General features: G+C 42.2%; 2 protein-coding genes across 3 annotated transcripts in view; both read left to right on the top strand.

Moving 5' to 3' along the window:
- The first annotated feature begins 1,389 nt into the window (after positions 1-1,389).
- Positions 1,390-10,729, top strand: sepsecs (Sep (O-phosphoserine) tRNA:Sec (selenocysteine) tRNA synthase). 2 transcript variants are annotated; one of them, XM_031851541.1, is made up of 12 exons: positions 1,390-1,491; positions 3,985-4,100; positions 4,186-4,340; positions 4,449-4,567; positions 5,023-5,181; positions 5,373-5,526; positions 5,632-5,734; positions 5,931-6,060; positions 6,847-6,938; positions 8,463-8,556; positions 8,680-8,770; positions 10,205-10,729. In XM_031851541.1, the coding sequence occupies exons 2-12, from the start codon at positions 3,987-3,989 to the stop codon at positions 10,449-10,451; spliced, it is 1,458 nt and encodes a 485-aa protein (XP_031707401.1). In that variant the 5' UTR covers positions 1,390-1,491; positions 3,985-3,986; the 3' UTR covers positions 10,452-10,729. The 2 variants fall into 2 exon arrangements, with proteins under 2 accessions (XP_031707401.1, XP_031707402.1); XM_031851542.1 differs by lacking the exon at positions 1,390-1,491 and having other exon boundaries at positions 3,737-4,100.
- Positions 10,730-13,508: 2,779 nt separating this feature from the next.
- The window catches only part of lgi2a (leucine-rich repeat LGI family, member 2a), a 4,969-nt gene continuing 4,377 nt past the window's right edge, over positions 13,509-14,100 (top strand). The window contains exon 1 of the mRNA XM_031851540.1: positions 13,509-13,919. Coding sequence (XP_031707400.1) covers positions 13,657-13,919 — 263 coding nt within the window. The 5' untranslated portion in view covers positions 13,509-13,656. The remainder of the gene's footprint in view (positions 13,920-14,100) is intronic.

The following is a 14,100-nucleotide window of genomic DNA, read 5'->3' as shown; positions in this document are numbered from 1 at the left end:
GAATACATTTTGGTAAAAGCACTTATGGACTTTTATTGTTACATAGGACTTTTTTTTGCTACTTTTACTTAAGTTAAAAATGTAATATTCCACCAGTATCCTGCACCATTGCCCTATGGAAGTGCATTATTGTTGGTCCCCAGACTATCAACCCTGTAAATGATGTAGGTTTGCAATTGTTCTCATATCCTGCAAATAATTCTAATACATTTGATTTTAGAGCTGAAAGTATGACATAATGTGTTATGTGTTTCTGAAGGCTTGGCAATATCAAGTGTGTATATGTGGCAGTGCAATTAAATGCTGTTTATTCATTCTAACATTAACTAATTAATAAAACATAATTAAATGTGTGTACAGTTCTGTTTTTGTCTTTCAATAAACTATATGAAATATATTTAAATATGTTTTATGCATGATTTTTATTGATTTATTCCTTTCTGCCATTGGCTTCTGGTGAACTTTTTAAAAAAATGCCAATATATCAGCTTCACAATTTTTTTGGTGAAAGCTTATTTATTTGTTGCAGCAAAAATACCATCTACTTCCAAAAAAAAATTAAAATTAAAACATAATCAAAAAGATAACATTTTAAATTAAATGATGAATTATATATTGACTGGCTCACCCTTCTGCACAATATGATTATTATTATTAACACACAGTGAATAGCTCTCCTAGATCATGTGACTTTGTGCCATAATTGTTTTAATCATGGCTGAATCATGGCTGAACGGAAGGAATTAGTGATTGTGAATTATTAAAATCCTCGTAGTGACCATGATCCAGTCTTATGTAAAACAGGCATTCATGCAGTAGTGACTGAAGTTGCACTGAGATACACCCGTCAGAGGCAAAGCAAAATAAAACAAAGGCAGAAGGCTACCATAGAGGGGCGATAGATGTAAAGAAGCTGTAATAAAACATAAATAAGGCTAATAAAGAAATACACGTTTTCAGCATATGATTCGATGTGTGCTCTACAAGTTGAGGCAGGATAAACGCCACTGTGCTCGTGCAGAATAACAACTGCTTCAGTGAACTATTGGATGAACTTGAGAAGTTTTAATGAAAGTCACACAATCAAAAACATGCTACAGGCCTGCTGAGGAAGGACAGGAGATGCAGGATCAGGGGAGACATTTACATTCAATTAAAAATAGAGTGGGTACTGGGAGAAATGGATTGGGAATAATGAAAAGATTAGGGCTCACAGCAGCAAGAGAAAGGCGGAAGTGGACATGGCATGAGATGATTGGTCATTGTCCCAGATAACAGGATTTAGGAAAACATCTGACAAAGCGGACACTGTAGTGTAGGAGTTAACTAGCTCCAGAAGATGGCAGTAGCGCCCGAGCTTCCGTTAAACCCTAAAGAAGAAGAAGAAGAAGAAGAAGCTGTTTCCTCCTCCTGACGGTTCTCACGCATGTTGATAGTCTGGAGGCGGGTTGACGGTACGAAACACGGAGAGTCTCACAGGAAAGCTGTGAGGTAAGAAGATATGTTAACTGTCGTCTACCAAAACTGCCTCATTCCTCGCGTGCAAACGCTAGCTTAGTAGCTGCTAGCAGCGTTGCTCGCGTTGCCAAGAGGTGACTAACCCGGGAGGTTAGCTAATTGTTACCACGCTAACAGCCAAAGTTATTACTTTTTTCCTTCTTCTTGGGTTACCAAATGAGGGTAACGTTAGCAGAAACATGCGACGTTATGGGTGTAAGTCTGTTTTATAGGAGTGTCCTGGCTTGCAATGAACTGGGTAGAAATGTATTTTCTTATTTCCCTGCTGCTCTGTTTCAGCAATGCAGAATATTATTTACCCCAAAATATCTTCAGGTTTCGACAATGTTCATGTTCATTCACTCTACAGACATATTTAATTTGGGCATGTCATAGAAGACATGTCTGTTCATGGATAGAAGGAATTATAGAGGCGTACTCCAGCTCTTATTATTGGACTTTCATAAAGTCAAGAGGAACTCATAATAGACAGATAAAAACATCAGATGCAAAGATATCCATAACCAGTGGTGTATAAAGTACCCAAAAGCCATACTTGAGTAAAAGTAAAGATAACTTACTGGAAAATTACTCCAGTGAAAGTCACCTATTAGAATACTACTTGAGTAAAAGTCTTAAAGTATCTGATATTTGTTGTACTTAAGTATCACAAGTAATTTGCTGATATTAAATGTACTTAAGTATTAAAAGTACAAGTAAATGCTGTTAATAAAAAAGCAAAGGGTCAGAATTCTGAGAATTATGAAGTTTATTCTTTTAAGTGCTGTGGCCACCATGACCAAGGACATGGAGCTGTGTTGAAAATAATTGGGTTGGCTGTGATCCATCCAGGAGCAACAATGTTCAACATAATATATTGTACACAAGTATACTTTTGCATCTACTATGAATTTATCATCATAATTCTCCGAAAAGCAATATGACACTATGAAGGAGTTGTAACAGTGCGTTTATAAGTATGCTCATTCCGACTAGAGGATGTAGAGGGCAAATGCATAATATTGTGTTCAGCAAAAAATATCCACTTGATGCATCAGGTCAGTGTTTTGAGAAAGGACACCTGCCTTGTAAACTCCTATGGGCCTGATTTGAACACAATAGGCAAAGGTTTTGCTCAAGCTGAATCTGCTACCATCATAACTCCATCTGATCATCCACAAAATGACTCAAATATCAAAACATGATCAATACTAAAGCAGCACCGAAAGTAACAACCCAGTCATGACTTGAACCTGAAAAATGTCCTGTTCATCTTCAAAAGACAATTCTAATACAATGTAGCTTCTTTACATTATATGTAAAGAAGCTACATTCTATTAGAATGTAAAGAAGCTACATTGTATTACAATGCAACCTCTTTACATTCCATTAGAATGTAAAGAGGCTACATTGTATCAGAATGTAGCTTCTTTACGTTCTAATAGAATGTAAAGAAGCTACATTGTATAGAATGATTCTATCGAAGTTATTCCTTTTTTAAATGTTTTAGACGAGTCACTAATCACTTTAAAAGAGTGATTATAGCTGATTTAACTTACAGACTTCTTGATCTTCTCATGCCACTCTCTTTATACAATGATATAAATTCATCCCCGTTTTATTGATATGTTACAAAAAGTTAGTCCTCATTTTTCGTCCGTTTTTCCTGCAAAAGTCCAGCAACATGAGTCTGTTTTCGCTTGATACATGCATACTGTCTTTCCAAAATAAACTTCCATCTTCACAGGAAACAACTAAGGTTTAGGCGATGAAACTACTTAGTTAGGTTGAGGAAAAGATCGTGGTTTGCGTTAAAATATCTACGGAAGTGGCGTTGCTTAAGTACGGAAGTCACGTCACAAATAAATCAACATTGGCTTCTCGTTTCACACATGGCACAAACTGCGGCCTCCTGGAGGAAACACCAGTGTTTGTTTGACCCATCCACCTCTCCTCATCCCACCCGTCCTGTGTGGAATTCTGCTCGTGTTGTCGCTCGCTAGCTATAGCATATAGCATCGTGGGCATCACTGGGAATCTAAACACCGCGGCTTTGAGAGCACTTGTTTGCAATTGCGCATTAACGTGATTAACCAATGATTTAACTTGCAAGCTAGGACCACTGATTCACCAAATGAAATGTATCGGAGTAAAAGTATCAGTTTTCTTTGCAAAATGTAGTGAAGTAAAAGTCAACAGAAATATAAATAGTAAAGTAAAAAACGACTTCAGTACAGTAACGAAGTATTTCTACTTCGTTACTATACACCACTGGTAAACACCCATATCATTCAAAGTTTGTAACAAAGATGTGTTGTTACAAATAGTCTACAAGCTCAAAGAAGACATTATACAACTGTTTTCATTGGCTAGTCAGAACTCCTGCTGATCTTCATCTTTGATGATCTAGTGACCCCTTTACAATTAAGTTAAGTACTTGAGAGAGAGTTGGCGACTGATGTTAACACGAAGCGGTTTCTTTCACAGAGATGAACAGTGAAAACTTCAGCTTGAGTGAGAAGATAGTGTCGACTTCTTACGTTCGACAGGGGAGCCAGGCGCGCCGTGGCCATGAGCAGCTCATTAGACACTTACTGGAGCAGGTAAAGGCCACAGCTCTGCCCTCATCGTTCCTCAAATTCACTGTAGATCCACCCACTTATCGTGTTGTGTGTGTGTGTGTTGCAGGGTAAGTGTCCAGAGGACGGGTGGAGCGAGAGCACCGTAGAGCTCTTCCTGAGCGAGCTGGCCGTGATGGACAGCAATAACTTCCTCAGCAACTGTGGTGTAGGAGAGAGGGAGGGCCGGGTGGCATCCAGCCTGGTGGCGAGACGACATTACAGGTCCAAGTTTGACAATCATTAACTTAACGATATACCATATTTGGATGCCTCAAATTTAAGAAGGCTTGTTTCACGGCTTCTGTTGTGACATCCAGCTGTTTTATGCAGGTTGATCCATGGCATCGGTCGGTCAGGTGATATTGCTGCTGTTCAGCCCAAAGCTGCAGGATCCAGTCTGCTCAACAAGCTGACCAATTCAGTGGTGTTGGACATCTTAAAGCTCTCAGGTGTGTAAATCTTATCATTCAGAGTAAAGGACATTCTACAACTGTGCCAAGTAATGTTTGAATTTTGTTACTTTTTCGCCACTGAACAGCTGTGTTATGACTAGAAATAAGTAATAAATAATAATGACCTCCAGTCATTTAGTCTTGCACTTCCATAAAGTTGGAGGATTCCCAAAAGACAGATTGCAAAAAAAATTGGCAGAGATATTCTTACTTGGAGTCCCTGGTGTTGGTGAGGCTCCACAAACACGGGTTCCTACATTTCCCATAATGCAACTCAGTACATTTTCAAGTCTTGAATCCAAGCTGTGATAACTCTGATGACATCACCAGGCTGAGTATCAGCAGGGTGATGAGTAAACTGAACTTCATGTGTGAAATTGGTGGATTATCCCTTTTTTAAAATTCATGTTTTTACTTGTGTGTGTGAATGCTTCGTTTCTTCTGGACAACAGGTGTCCGGAGTGTGGCGAGCTGCTTCGTAGTTCCCATGGCAACAGGGATGAGCTTGACTCTGTGCTTCCTGACTCTCCGCCACCGACGGCCCAAAGCGCGCTACATCGTCTGGCCTCGCATCGACCAGAAGTCCTGTTTCAAAGCCATGATCACAGCAGGTGACGATGACGTCAACATCCGATGTCCTGTCGCCCTTACATCCTGTTCATAGCCCACGTTGGTGTCACAAACATGGCAGCAGATAGCAACTGTGGGCGAAATACTTCTCAAATAATGCCTTGTGAAGTGTCTGATGATGGCAGACTAAATATTTGCACTTTTTGTTGGCATGGCTGACTGTTTTTTACAGGCTTTGAGCCGGTGGTGGTGGAGAATATACTCGAGGGCGATGAGTTGCGGACAGACTTGGAAGCCGTTGAGCGCAAGATCGAAGAGCTCGGAGCCGAGAACATCCTGTGTGTTCATTCAACAACGTCCTGCTTTGCCCCGCGTGTCCCCGACAGGTAACATGTGTTTTTAATTTACCCCTTTTAGAAATCTTCTAGATGTCACAGTGGTTGATTTATAAATGCAAGTGAGGATAAGTCAATAATTATCTTGTCTTATAGGCTTGAGGAACTGGCTGCTGCGTGTGCCAAACATAATATTCCCCACATAGTTAACAACGCTTACGGCGTACAGTCGTCCAAATGCATGCACCTCATACAACAGGTGAGTACGGCTCATCCTCGGTTGTTCTCTCATTTGTGTTTTGGAAGTGCTGGAATACTCGTGCTTGTAATTGAACTGCAGCTCAGCTCTGAATAGCAAATGTGTGATTTGTTAGCGTCCTTTCTGTCATCGTGTACTTTACTCATTCGTGGCACATACGGTGGTTGCTTAATTTTCCTTGGCGGTCTTTCATCAGGGGGCTCGTGTTGGAAGAATCGATGCCTTTGTACAGAGCCTGGACAAGAACTTCATGGTTCCAGTAGGTGGCGCCATTATCGCAGGTTTTGATGAGTCCTTCATACAGGAGATAAGCCAGATGTACCCAGGTGAGCATTAGCAGTACTATGGCCTAACCATAAAGTCAAATTAAGGAGGTAATTGATTCAAATAGGAGATAAGTAGATGTCTATTTAATCATGTTTCTTTATTTCTTTATTTTTATTTTTTATTTTATTGCAATTATTTTCTTCTACAACAGTGAAGATGTGATGAATGTAGGCATATGAAGCCAGTAATTCATGATAATTAATTTCTGATAGTTATTACTGCCATAGCTTTTCAATCATATTTAGTGAGAGTCGGCCACCATTACAGATGGGTATTGATTGAAATGTCCCAGCATCAATATGACATATTAGTTCCTGCATCAATTTAACTTTATTTTGAGGAATAGTACAACAAAAACCTGTCTTATACTTAAAAAAACAAAACTCTCTGAAAGGCATCCATGTTGAATTTAGTCTTCACACAAAGCAGCCATTCAAGAAGCCATTCTGTCTGTATAAGATATATACTCTATAATGTACTGTATGTATGTCAAATTATGATTTTAAAGGTTACTGTTGACGTTCAGTTTCGGTCAAAGATTTGATATCCATCCATGGCTTTACAGTTTCACTTGTAATGTTTTTAAACAGGACAGAACAGTGACAGGAAACTGATACCTGGTCTGCCATAGAGACATACATGTGATGCGTCACCGTAACAGCTACTGGAGCTTCTTTTCTTGTTGTTGAAAGGTTAACGTTAATACGGTTTGTTTGCACACAGCCAGCTCTGTCTCGTTCCTAGTGCGGCTTAACAAAGCCACTTGTTGGGCTTTCTCTGTCCAGGTCGAGCATCGGCTTCACCTTCCCTCGACGTCCTCATTACCCTTCTCACTCTGGGAGCCAGCGGCTACAAGAAACTCCTGTCGGAGAGAAAGGTGAGCGCACGCACACGTGACCTTTTTATAATCAAAGATATAGTTTGTCACATACTTCAGGTCAGGTGTGATAGCGGCAGGATGAAACAAACGATATGGATGGGGTATAAAAACACTGCGGCAATGTCAGTCCGAATATGACTGAAAAAGACAGCTTACATAAGTTGTATTGAGTTGCAGTGGATCACATGCTGTGTGTGTGTGTGTCTTTCCCTGCATTCTGACTGAGGAACGAGACTTGTAAATGCTCAGCGAGCACTGAGCTTTGTAGAGGGAGGCGTATGCTATAGGAAGATGAAATTGATCCAGAAGTTTTAGAAAACATCCCCTTGTGGCTCCCTGCTTTAAAGCGGACTCGCTCACAATGCAGCATCCCCCCCCTCTTCACATGGTGGGCACTGCAGCATTCTCACGCCTCCAAACTGCTCTGCCATAAAAGCACTGCATATGTACTGGACTATATTTATTTCTGTTGACGCTCAGAACTCTGGAAGATACAGAAATACATTCTTCTTCTTTAATGTTCAAAAGCTGGAAGAGGATATTTTCAGAAATAACCTCAGATGGAGTATATCAAGTTTCCTGACGTGCTCTATCGTAAAACCCCTCAAGAATACAAAGCGTACTTACAAACTGGACGTAAACCTAAAATATGGTGCACTTACGGGACGGCATGCGATACCCAAAATATGACCTGAGTGAAACCGACTCTGTAGCAGAAATATACATCTAGGAAATACCTCTGGCCGAACCCATCAAGACTTATTGATTTCTCTTGGTCCACATTCTGCATAATTAATGTCAGGACCAGTTTTCCATGGTGTCTGCAGAACTGAGTGTTTTCCTCACCCCCCCCCCCCATGTGACCACTTTTTAACAGATATGCAAAGAGCCATTAGTTGTGTGTTTTTTAGTTGAAATGGGGTTCAGTCATCACACACACACACACACTTATTGTATGCAGAGTCATAGCCGTGCACCCTCCTCTCGAGTCACCCATTGTTATAAGAGAACAAGAGACACTTAGAGACACTTGACATCATGGAAAGGCTCTTTGTGTTTGACAAATATTTTCCTTCTTGGATGTTTTCAAATGAGGAAGGTATGAGTCAGCAGAGTACGCAGTAGACACACACATACACTGTTGTAGAGAGCCGATCCTTTAATGTGCGATGCCTCACTTGGGAATCTGGTCTCCACCAATAAAAACACAGCTGTTTTGTTGTTCACTGAACTAAACACACTTCGTCATCATATTTTAAACATGTTGATGTTTAAACCTTCAGGATTAAAAGCATGTGTTGCGCCTCTCCTGCCTTTTGTAATTGATCCCAGAGGTGAGTGTGTGTGATGTGGGTGAAGGTCCTGGCCACAGAGGGCGAGGAAGTGCTTGTGCCGAAGCTTGGAGGGAAACGCACACAGTCAGGCAAATAGTGCTACTATTTATAGTTGTTTCTCATGGCCCCGGCTCCCCCCCTAGTTCTGCCTTTCCATGCCTCTTCTCTGTGTCTGCATGTCCTGCAGGAGATTTATTTGTTCCTGGCCCAGGAGCTGAAGAGTCTAGCCTCAGCACACGGGGAGCGATTGCTTCACACCCCACATAACCCCATTTCACTGGGTAAGCTCAATTTACTGGCTTTAGACCAGCAGATCTGCACACTGTATGTTCTGTCCATGAACGCTACATTTCCGACCCTGTATCCGTACATTTCTCATTGGGTGTGGCTCCTCTCTCCTCCAGCCATGTCCCTGGATGGTCTCCAGGCCGAGAGCGACAAGGCGGTGACTCAGCTGGGCTCCATGTTGTTCACCCGGCAAGTGTCGGGAGCCAGGTAGGAAAACTTTTTAAAGGGCATGGCCACAATCTGGCCTGGAAATGGAAACATGGGGAGGTGACGGAACACAAGAGGGGATGGAGGTGTGTGTGTGTGTGTGTGTGTGTGTGTGTGTGTGTGTGTGTGTGTGTGTGTGTGTGTGTGTGTGTGTGTGTGTGTGTGTGTGTTGGGGAGTGATTCCACTCGTCGCAAACGTCAAATATAGCTTTGTCTGCATCCTCAGAAATGCATGGATGAGCTGTGCGTTTGCCAAACAAAATGGCCAGTGGCAGTCAGCAATCAGCCAGATGGATCTGCTGTATCTGGCGGAGAGAGGAAACTACTTTAGATGATTAGACTGCCCATCCTATCGGGACCGCCTCCACAACTTAACGACATGTTTCCATTGCGAGCCACAGAGCGGTGTTGTCTCCACCGGGACGGCGACACACACAGACAGTCACAGCCATGTTCTCGCTCCCGCTGGTCGGGCTTTTTCCAAGCGGGAGGGGGGGTGGGGGACGGGTTGGGGGGATTTGTCAATCCTTCATTGTTGCCTTCTGCCTCATGCCTGCAAAAGCACTGACAACACACTTTTGCCATTTTCTTTTTCCATTTTCCCATCTAAATATTTCAAATATCCCAAAATGAATGATTTATTTGGGCCATTATGTCAGACTTGTTTTGTGTTTTAATGCACTTATGGCTCAATTGCATTAAAAAAACATCAAACAGCCCCCACACTTCCTTTCTTCCTCCCCGGATTCCTTCAGTGGGTGTGTGAACATTGTTCTCAATTCCAGAGTGCGGAGCTTACTCGAATCGCTCGTCCTCGTATCGCAGCAGCATGCGGAATAACATGCATTGTCTTTTAACATTCATGCTCAAAGTGAGTTTAAACTGTGCTGACCGTGGGGGAAACTCTGCCAAACTACAGCGTCATTTACGCTTTTACAGTATTGCAGAGTTTCACACTTTGTCATTTGTGGGGTTTTTTGTTTTTTGAAAGCATTCAAGTTTCGAAAGGAATTTACAAGCTTTTAACTTTGCAAACAGCTGACTTCCAAGTTAAATCTTTCTCGTTGACACATTAAGTCACACGCTAACTCCCAATGGTTACCTGGCCAGATCGGATGCCAGCAAGTCGGAACAAGTATTATCTCTATTATAGAAACTTGAGCTTCATAACTGCCATAATCAATATTCACAATGGAGCTCTGCACTCTGCAGTCTTTCAACTCATTGTTTTGGTTTTCTGGTTTACTATTACTACTGTCATTGTGGTTGCATTGAGCTAAAAAGCTCTAAAAAGAATGGATGTAACAAAGTTCCCCATATTACAAATTCAACACAGACACCCTAAGAACACAGGTACTTTGAAATTCCAATGTTTGCCATGCTGAAATATTCAGTATTTTACCACATTGTCCCTGTTTTTCCACCTGTTTCTAGGGTAATACCGCTGGGTAAGGAGCAGACCGTAAGCGGACACAGGTTCCTCGGCTTTATGTCCCACTCTGAGGCATACCCCTGTCCCTACCTGAACGCCGCCTCAGCTGTGGGCATCACTCGGGAGGACGTGACACTGTGCATCAAAAGGCTCGACAAGTGCCTGAAGACCCTGAAGAAAGAGGGGAATGCTGCGAAAAGTAGTTCCCCAGCTGTCCCACTGTGCGAGGGGGACACTACAGGAGAATGACTGACTGAGCTGAAATGAGAACCCTTTTAAAGACAAAGTGATTTCTACTTAGTCTGAGCACTCTGCTGCCTGTGTGTGTTTTGAATGGCTCTTGCTGATGGATTATCAATCCAGACATTGTAATAAGGTCAAAGCCTTGAGCTCAGCGAGCAACAGCTGGCGATGCTGACAAAGCATCCGCAAAACACTTGCATTGTTGTCTGTATATGTTGAAAATGCTTTACTTAACTGTGAATTTTTGGACTCAAAATAGATGCTGGATAAACCATGTAAAAATGTCCTTTCCCTCCAGTGTATCATTTCTCTTAATTAAGCCTAAATCTTTAGCTGCCTCAGTGCAGTTATGGGGATGAAGTATACAAGAAAGTAGCAGTCTTGCAGTTTGATAACGATGCTGGAGTATTAGTAATTGTCATCGCTAATGCTAGGCAGACACGTTGTGCATACTTCATGTGCGTTCTATTTTAAGAATACATTAGGCTGCTTTTCCACTCACCGATATGTGAAACAATATAGCCTCATGATGTAATATGTTGGGCCATGTCCTCTGAAGTGTGTTGTAATGTGATACGAAAGCCGTTCAGCCATTATCTCCATCGGAAGCCACTGTATTGGATTAGCTCATTTACTTTCAGGCTGTGGAAGCGATCGCAAGGATCATGTAATCAATTAAGTACGCCAAGTATAGATCACTCCTGTGTTTAGTAAAGGAAATGTTTGCTGAACCTCTACATGTATATAGCATTAACAATTTAAGAGAGATGTAGTTAACTGTTATACTGTAGTTTACTGTTAAACAGCGTAGGGTGGGTTTGAGTTTCAGTCAGAACTTCACCAGGGGAATCGATCTTTAACCAAGTTTTCTTATTCCCTCTGCTCTCCAATCTCGTTCATTTGTAAGCAGAGCAGGTAGCGCCCTGAGGCACAAAAATAGACTCGCTGCCTGAAGACTAATCTATATTTCGCTACTGCACTGTCCCAAGTTCTTCCTGCGCCCGTCCCCTTCATCTTGCTGTGGATTATAAAAGGTTGATTGTTATTTGAAAGCTCAGGACATGTGAAGTAGATGCTGCTGCATGTTTTTAGTAGTTCAAACACTTGTGCGTTTTGACCAAAGTTGGAGCTTCCAGCTGCCACAGTTGCTGCGAGGTCTGTGCAAATTATACAGTCAGCACATGTAGCGTTTTTTTTTAACAGCCATTGGAAATGCAGGTGTTACTGCATGTGTAGCAGCAGCAGAACCAATCCTCCCAGCAGCCTTTGAAAGGGGACTGGAGTCGGATAGATAAGGGTGCTGTATCAGCACACTTTTAACTGTTCCCATGGCTGTACTGAACCACTAACAAAATACAGTGGGGGAAAAACACCGTGACGGCTCTGCTACAGTGCAGCACTCTGAAAAGCAGTAGTGGCATTCACAAAAACGGCTATTTTCTCAATGTTGTCGTCTTCTGTTGCATCAGATCCAGTCCGAATCAATAAATAATCAGCTGTTGATGATTTGACTGATTCTGAATGTGGATCGGTATATATTTGATATATAAGCTGGGTGCCTCTTCCTGTGCAGAGCTGTTGTGCAAATGCTGTGTGCGCTTCTCTCTCTCAAGTTCCTGTGACCAGTTTAATAGGTTTCCCCGTCTTTTGCTGAGGTTGCAGCGATGCTGTGGGGATCGGGAGAGTCAGACCCACTTTTTCGTGCTGGCCAATATTAAAGGAACTCCCCTCTATTGATCAAGTCTGCTGCAGTGTGTAAATTAGAAAAGAGCTGCCGCTGAGAAACTCGCACACGGCATCACAGTCTTTTTTATGCAATCCAGTTACCGGTGTGATCAATGTGTCAGTGTCAAGCATTCCAGTACGGAAGCAGCTCAGGAAAAAATCAAACAGCAGAGATTATGGTGAAATCAGGCCTCATCATGACCCAAGTAAGTTGGTTTATCATTAGCATTTAAGTCTCTTCACCTTAAAATGGTAATAAAGACATGTGAAGCCTCATGGTTGCCTTCAACCCAAATGATTGTTTACCTTCCTCCCTCCTTGCCAAAATAGACTGACTTTGAACACATTTCTCTTAAATCTGCACTCCACACACTCAATCATAAGTCTTAAGTACCCAAGGGAAGCTGCTGAATGACAAACGGCCCTTCGCTCCCGGCTTTCAGCAGCTGCCAGGTACAGTTCAGTGATGATGTAGTGCCAGAGTGGCACAAACGGGGCCACAGATTAACGGAGAGGGTCATGGATTATCAGACTGGTACCAGTAGGGACATTACACCTGGCTGGTATATGAGGACCAACCTGCTGTTACCATCAAGGCAACATGATGAAATATTCTGGCATATGATCAGAAACTGGAATTGTGCTTTAATTCTGTTTTCATTGGCTCAAAAGCCTGAAAAAGCCTCAATTAAGTCTTTGTTTCCCCCCAGTTTTATCCAACACATGTTTTGTCTCTGAGTTTTGTTGGTGTGTAGAAACGTAATGTGTGACGATTTGATTGTGGCAATTACTTGAATGGGTTTTCTTGTTTTGTCGTATTGTTTTTAAAACTGTATATGCTGCATTCTGCATATGCGTGCAGCCAATCAGACAGCCATTGTATTTAGTTTTAAAAGCCCCACAGCTGAGCAGAGGCGCTGTCCATGGTGCTGCAGTTATGCGCCTCTGTATGAAGGAGGGGTACTGTACAGCTTACTGTATGTACAATGTCCCTCACGAAACAGTATATCACTTCCTGGCGTCTCAGCCAAACGGATTCATAAAAGAGACTTTCATATGATCTAAATGATTTGAACAGATCCATATTCTAAAGCACTGCCAGACATAAAATTGGCAACAAAAATGTGCACGTGTGAATAACTGACGTCGTTCGAAATTTAATTTGGAAGGCTATAAATGTGTCACGCGGTGTATTTTATAATTTAATGAAACTACATGTCGATAAATGCAAACTATATAATATTTTTTAAAAGCCATGTTTGAAATGCTTCTGTCAATGTTAACGTGTAGGATGTGTGACGTACCAGCTCATCTGTGGCAGCCTCGTAATGACATTTACTTTATTTTATTTTTTCCGACGTATGGCGCGTGGTTGTTTAAACCAACAGTTATCCGACTGGGGCTCTGACTTAATAAATAATTAAAGTGGACGGAGGGGAGCTGCAGCTGATTTGCTGATGTCAGGGGGAGCCAGTGCAGCATTTTCATGGTGCAGGGTGTAAACGCGAGGTGCCATCTGTCTCGATCTGTGCTCTCAGCAAACCTCACACATGCAAGCCCGGCAGGAAAGATGCCGCCAACTCTCAAGATTTGGGCACTGTTTTCTGTGTCGCTCTGCTTCCTGTCTCAACCGGGTCATTTGAAGAAGGTTTTCCGATGTCCTTCAACATGCAGCTGCTCCAGGGAGTCCATCATCTGCGTCGGGTCCTCCTACGTACCAAGGATTAGCCCCAACGACGTCAGTTCTTTGTGAGTAGCTCCACAGAAGATGTTCTGTTTGATACGCAGCAATGTAGGCTTACTGAATTCCATTCCTGTTGTCCATAGCTGTATTTCTTTACAATGTGCATATTAATAAGCTGATGTTGAAAGGCAATGCAGTCCTCTCTCTCTCTCTCTCTCTCTCTCTCTCTCTCTCTCTCTCTCTCTC

This window comes from Anarrhichthys ocellatus, unplaced genomic scaffold, assembly GCF_004355925.1.
Source record: "Anarrhichthys ocellatus isolate YVR2014 unplaced genomic scaffold, GSC_Weel_1.0 scaffold11, whole genome shotgun sequence".
NCBI classification, from domain to species: domain Eukaryota; kingdom Metazoa; phylum Chordata; class Actinopteri; order Perciformes; family Anarhichadidae; genus Anarrhichthys; species Anarrhichthys ocellatus.
The sequence above is the reverse complement of the archived record's forward strand: the minus strand, read 5'-3'. Positions and strand labels throughout refer to the sequence as shown.

Excerpts from the sequence above, each read along its gene's own strand:
- sepsecs (XM_031851541.1), top strand. The coding sequence starts at position 3,987 with ATGAACAGTGAAAACTTCAGCTTGAGTGAGAAGATAGTGTCGACTTCT. Across the intron at positions 5,527-5,631 it reads GCCCCGCGTGTCCCCGACAG|GCTTGAGGAACTGGCTGCTG; the intron begins GTAACATGTGTT and ends CTTGTCTTATAG. Across the intron at positions 5,735-5,930 it reads GCATGCACCTCATACAACAG|GGGGCTCGTGTTGGAAGAAT; the intron begins GTGAGTACGGCT and ends GTCTTTCATCAG.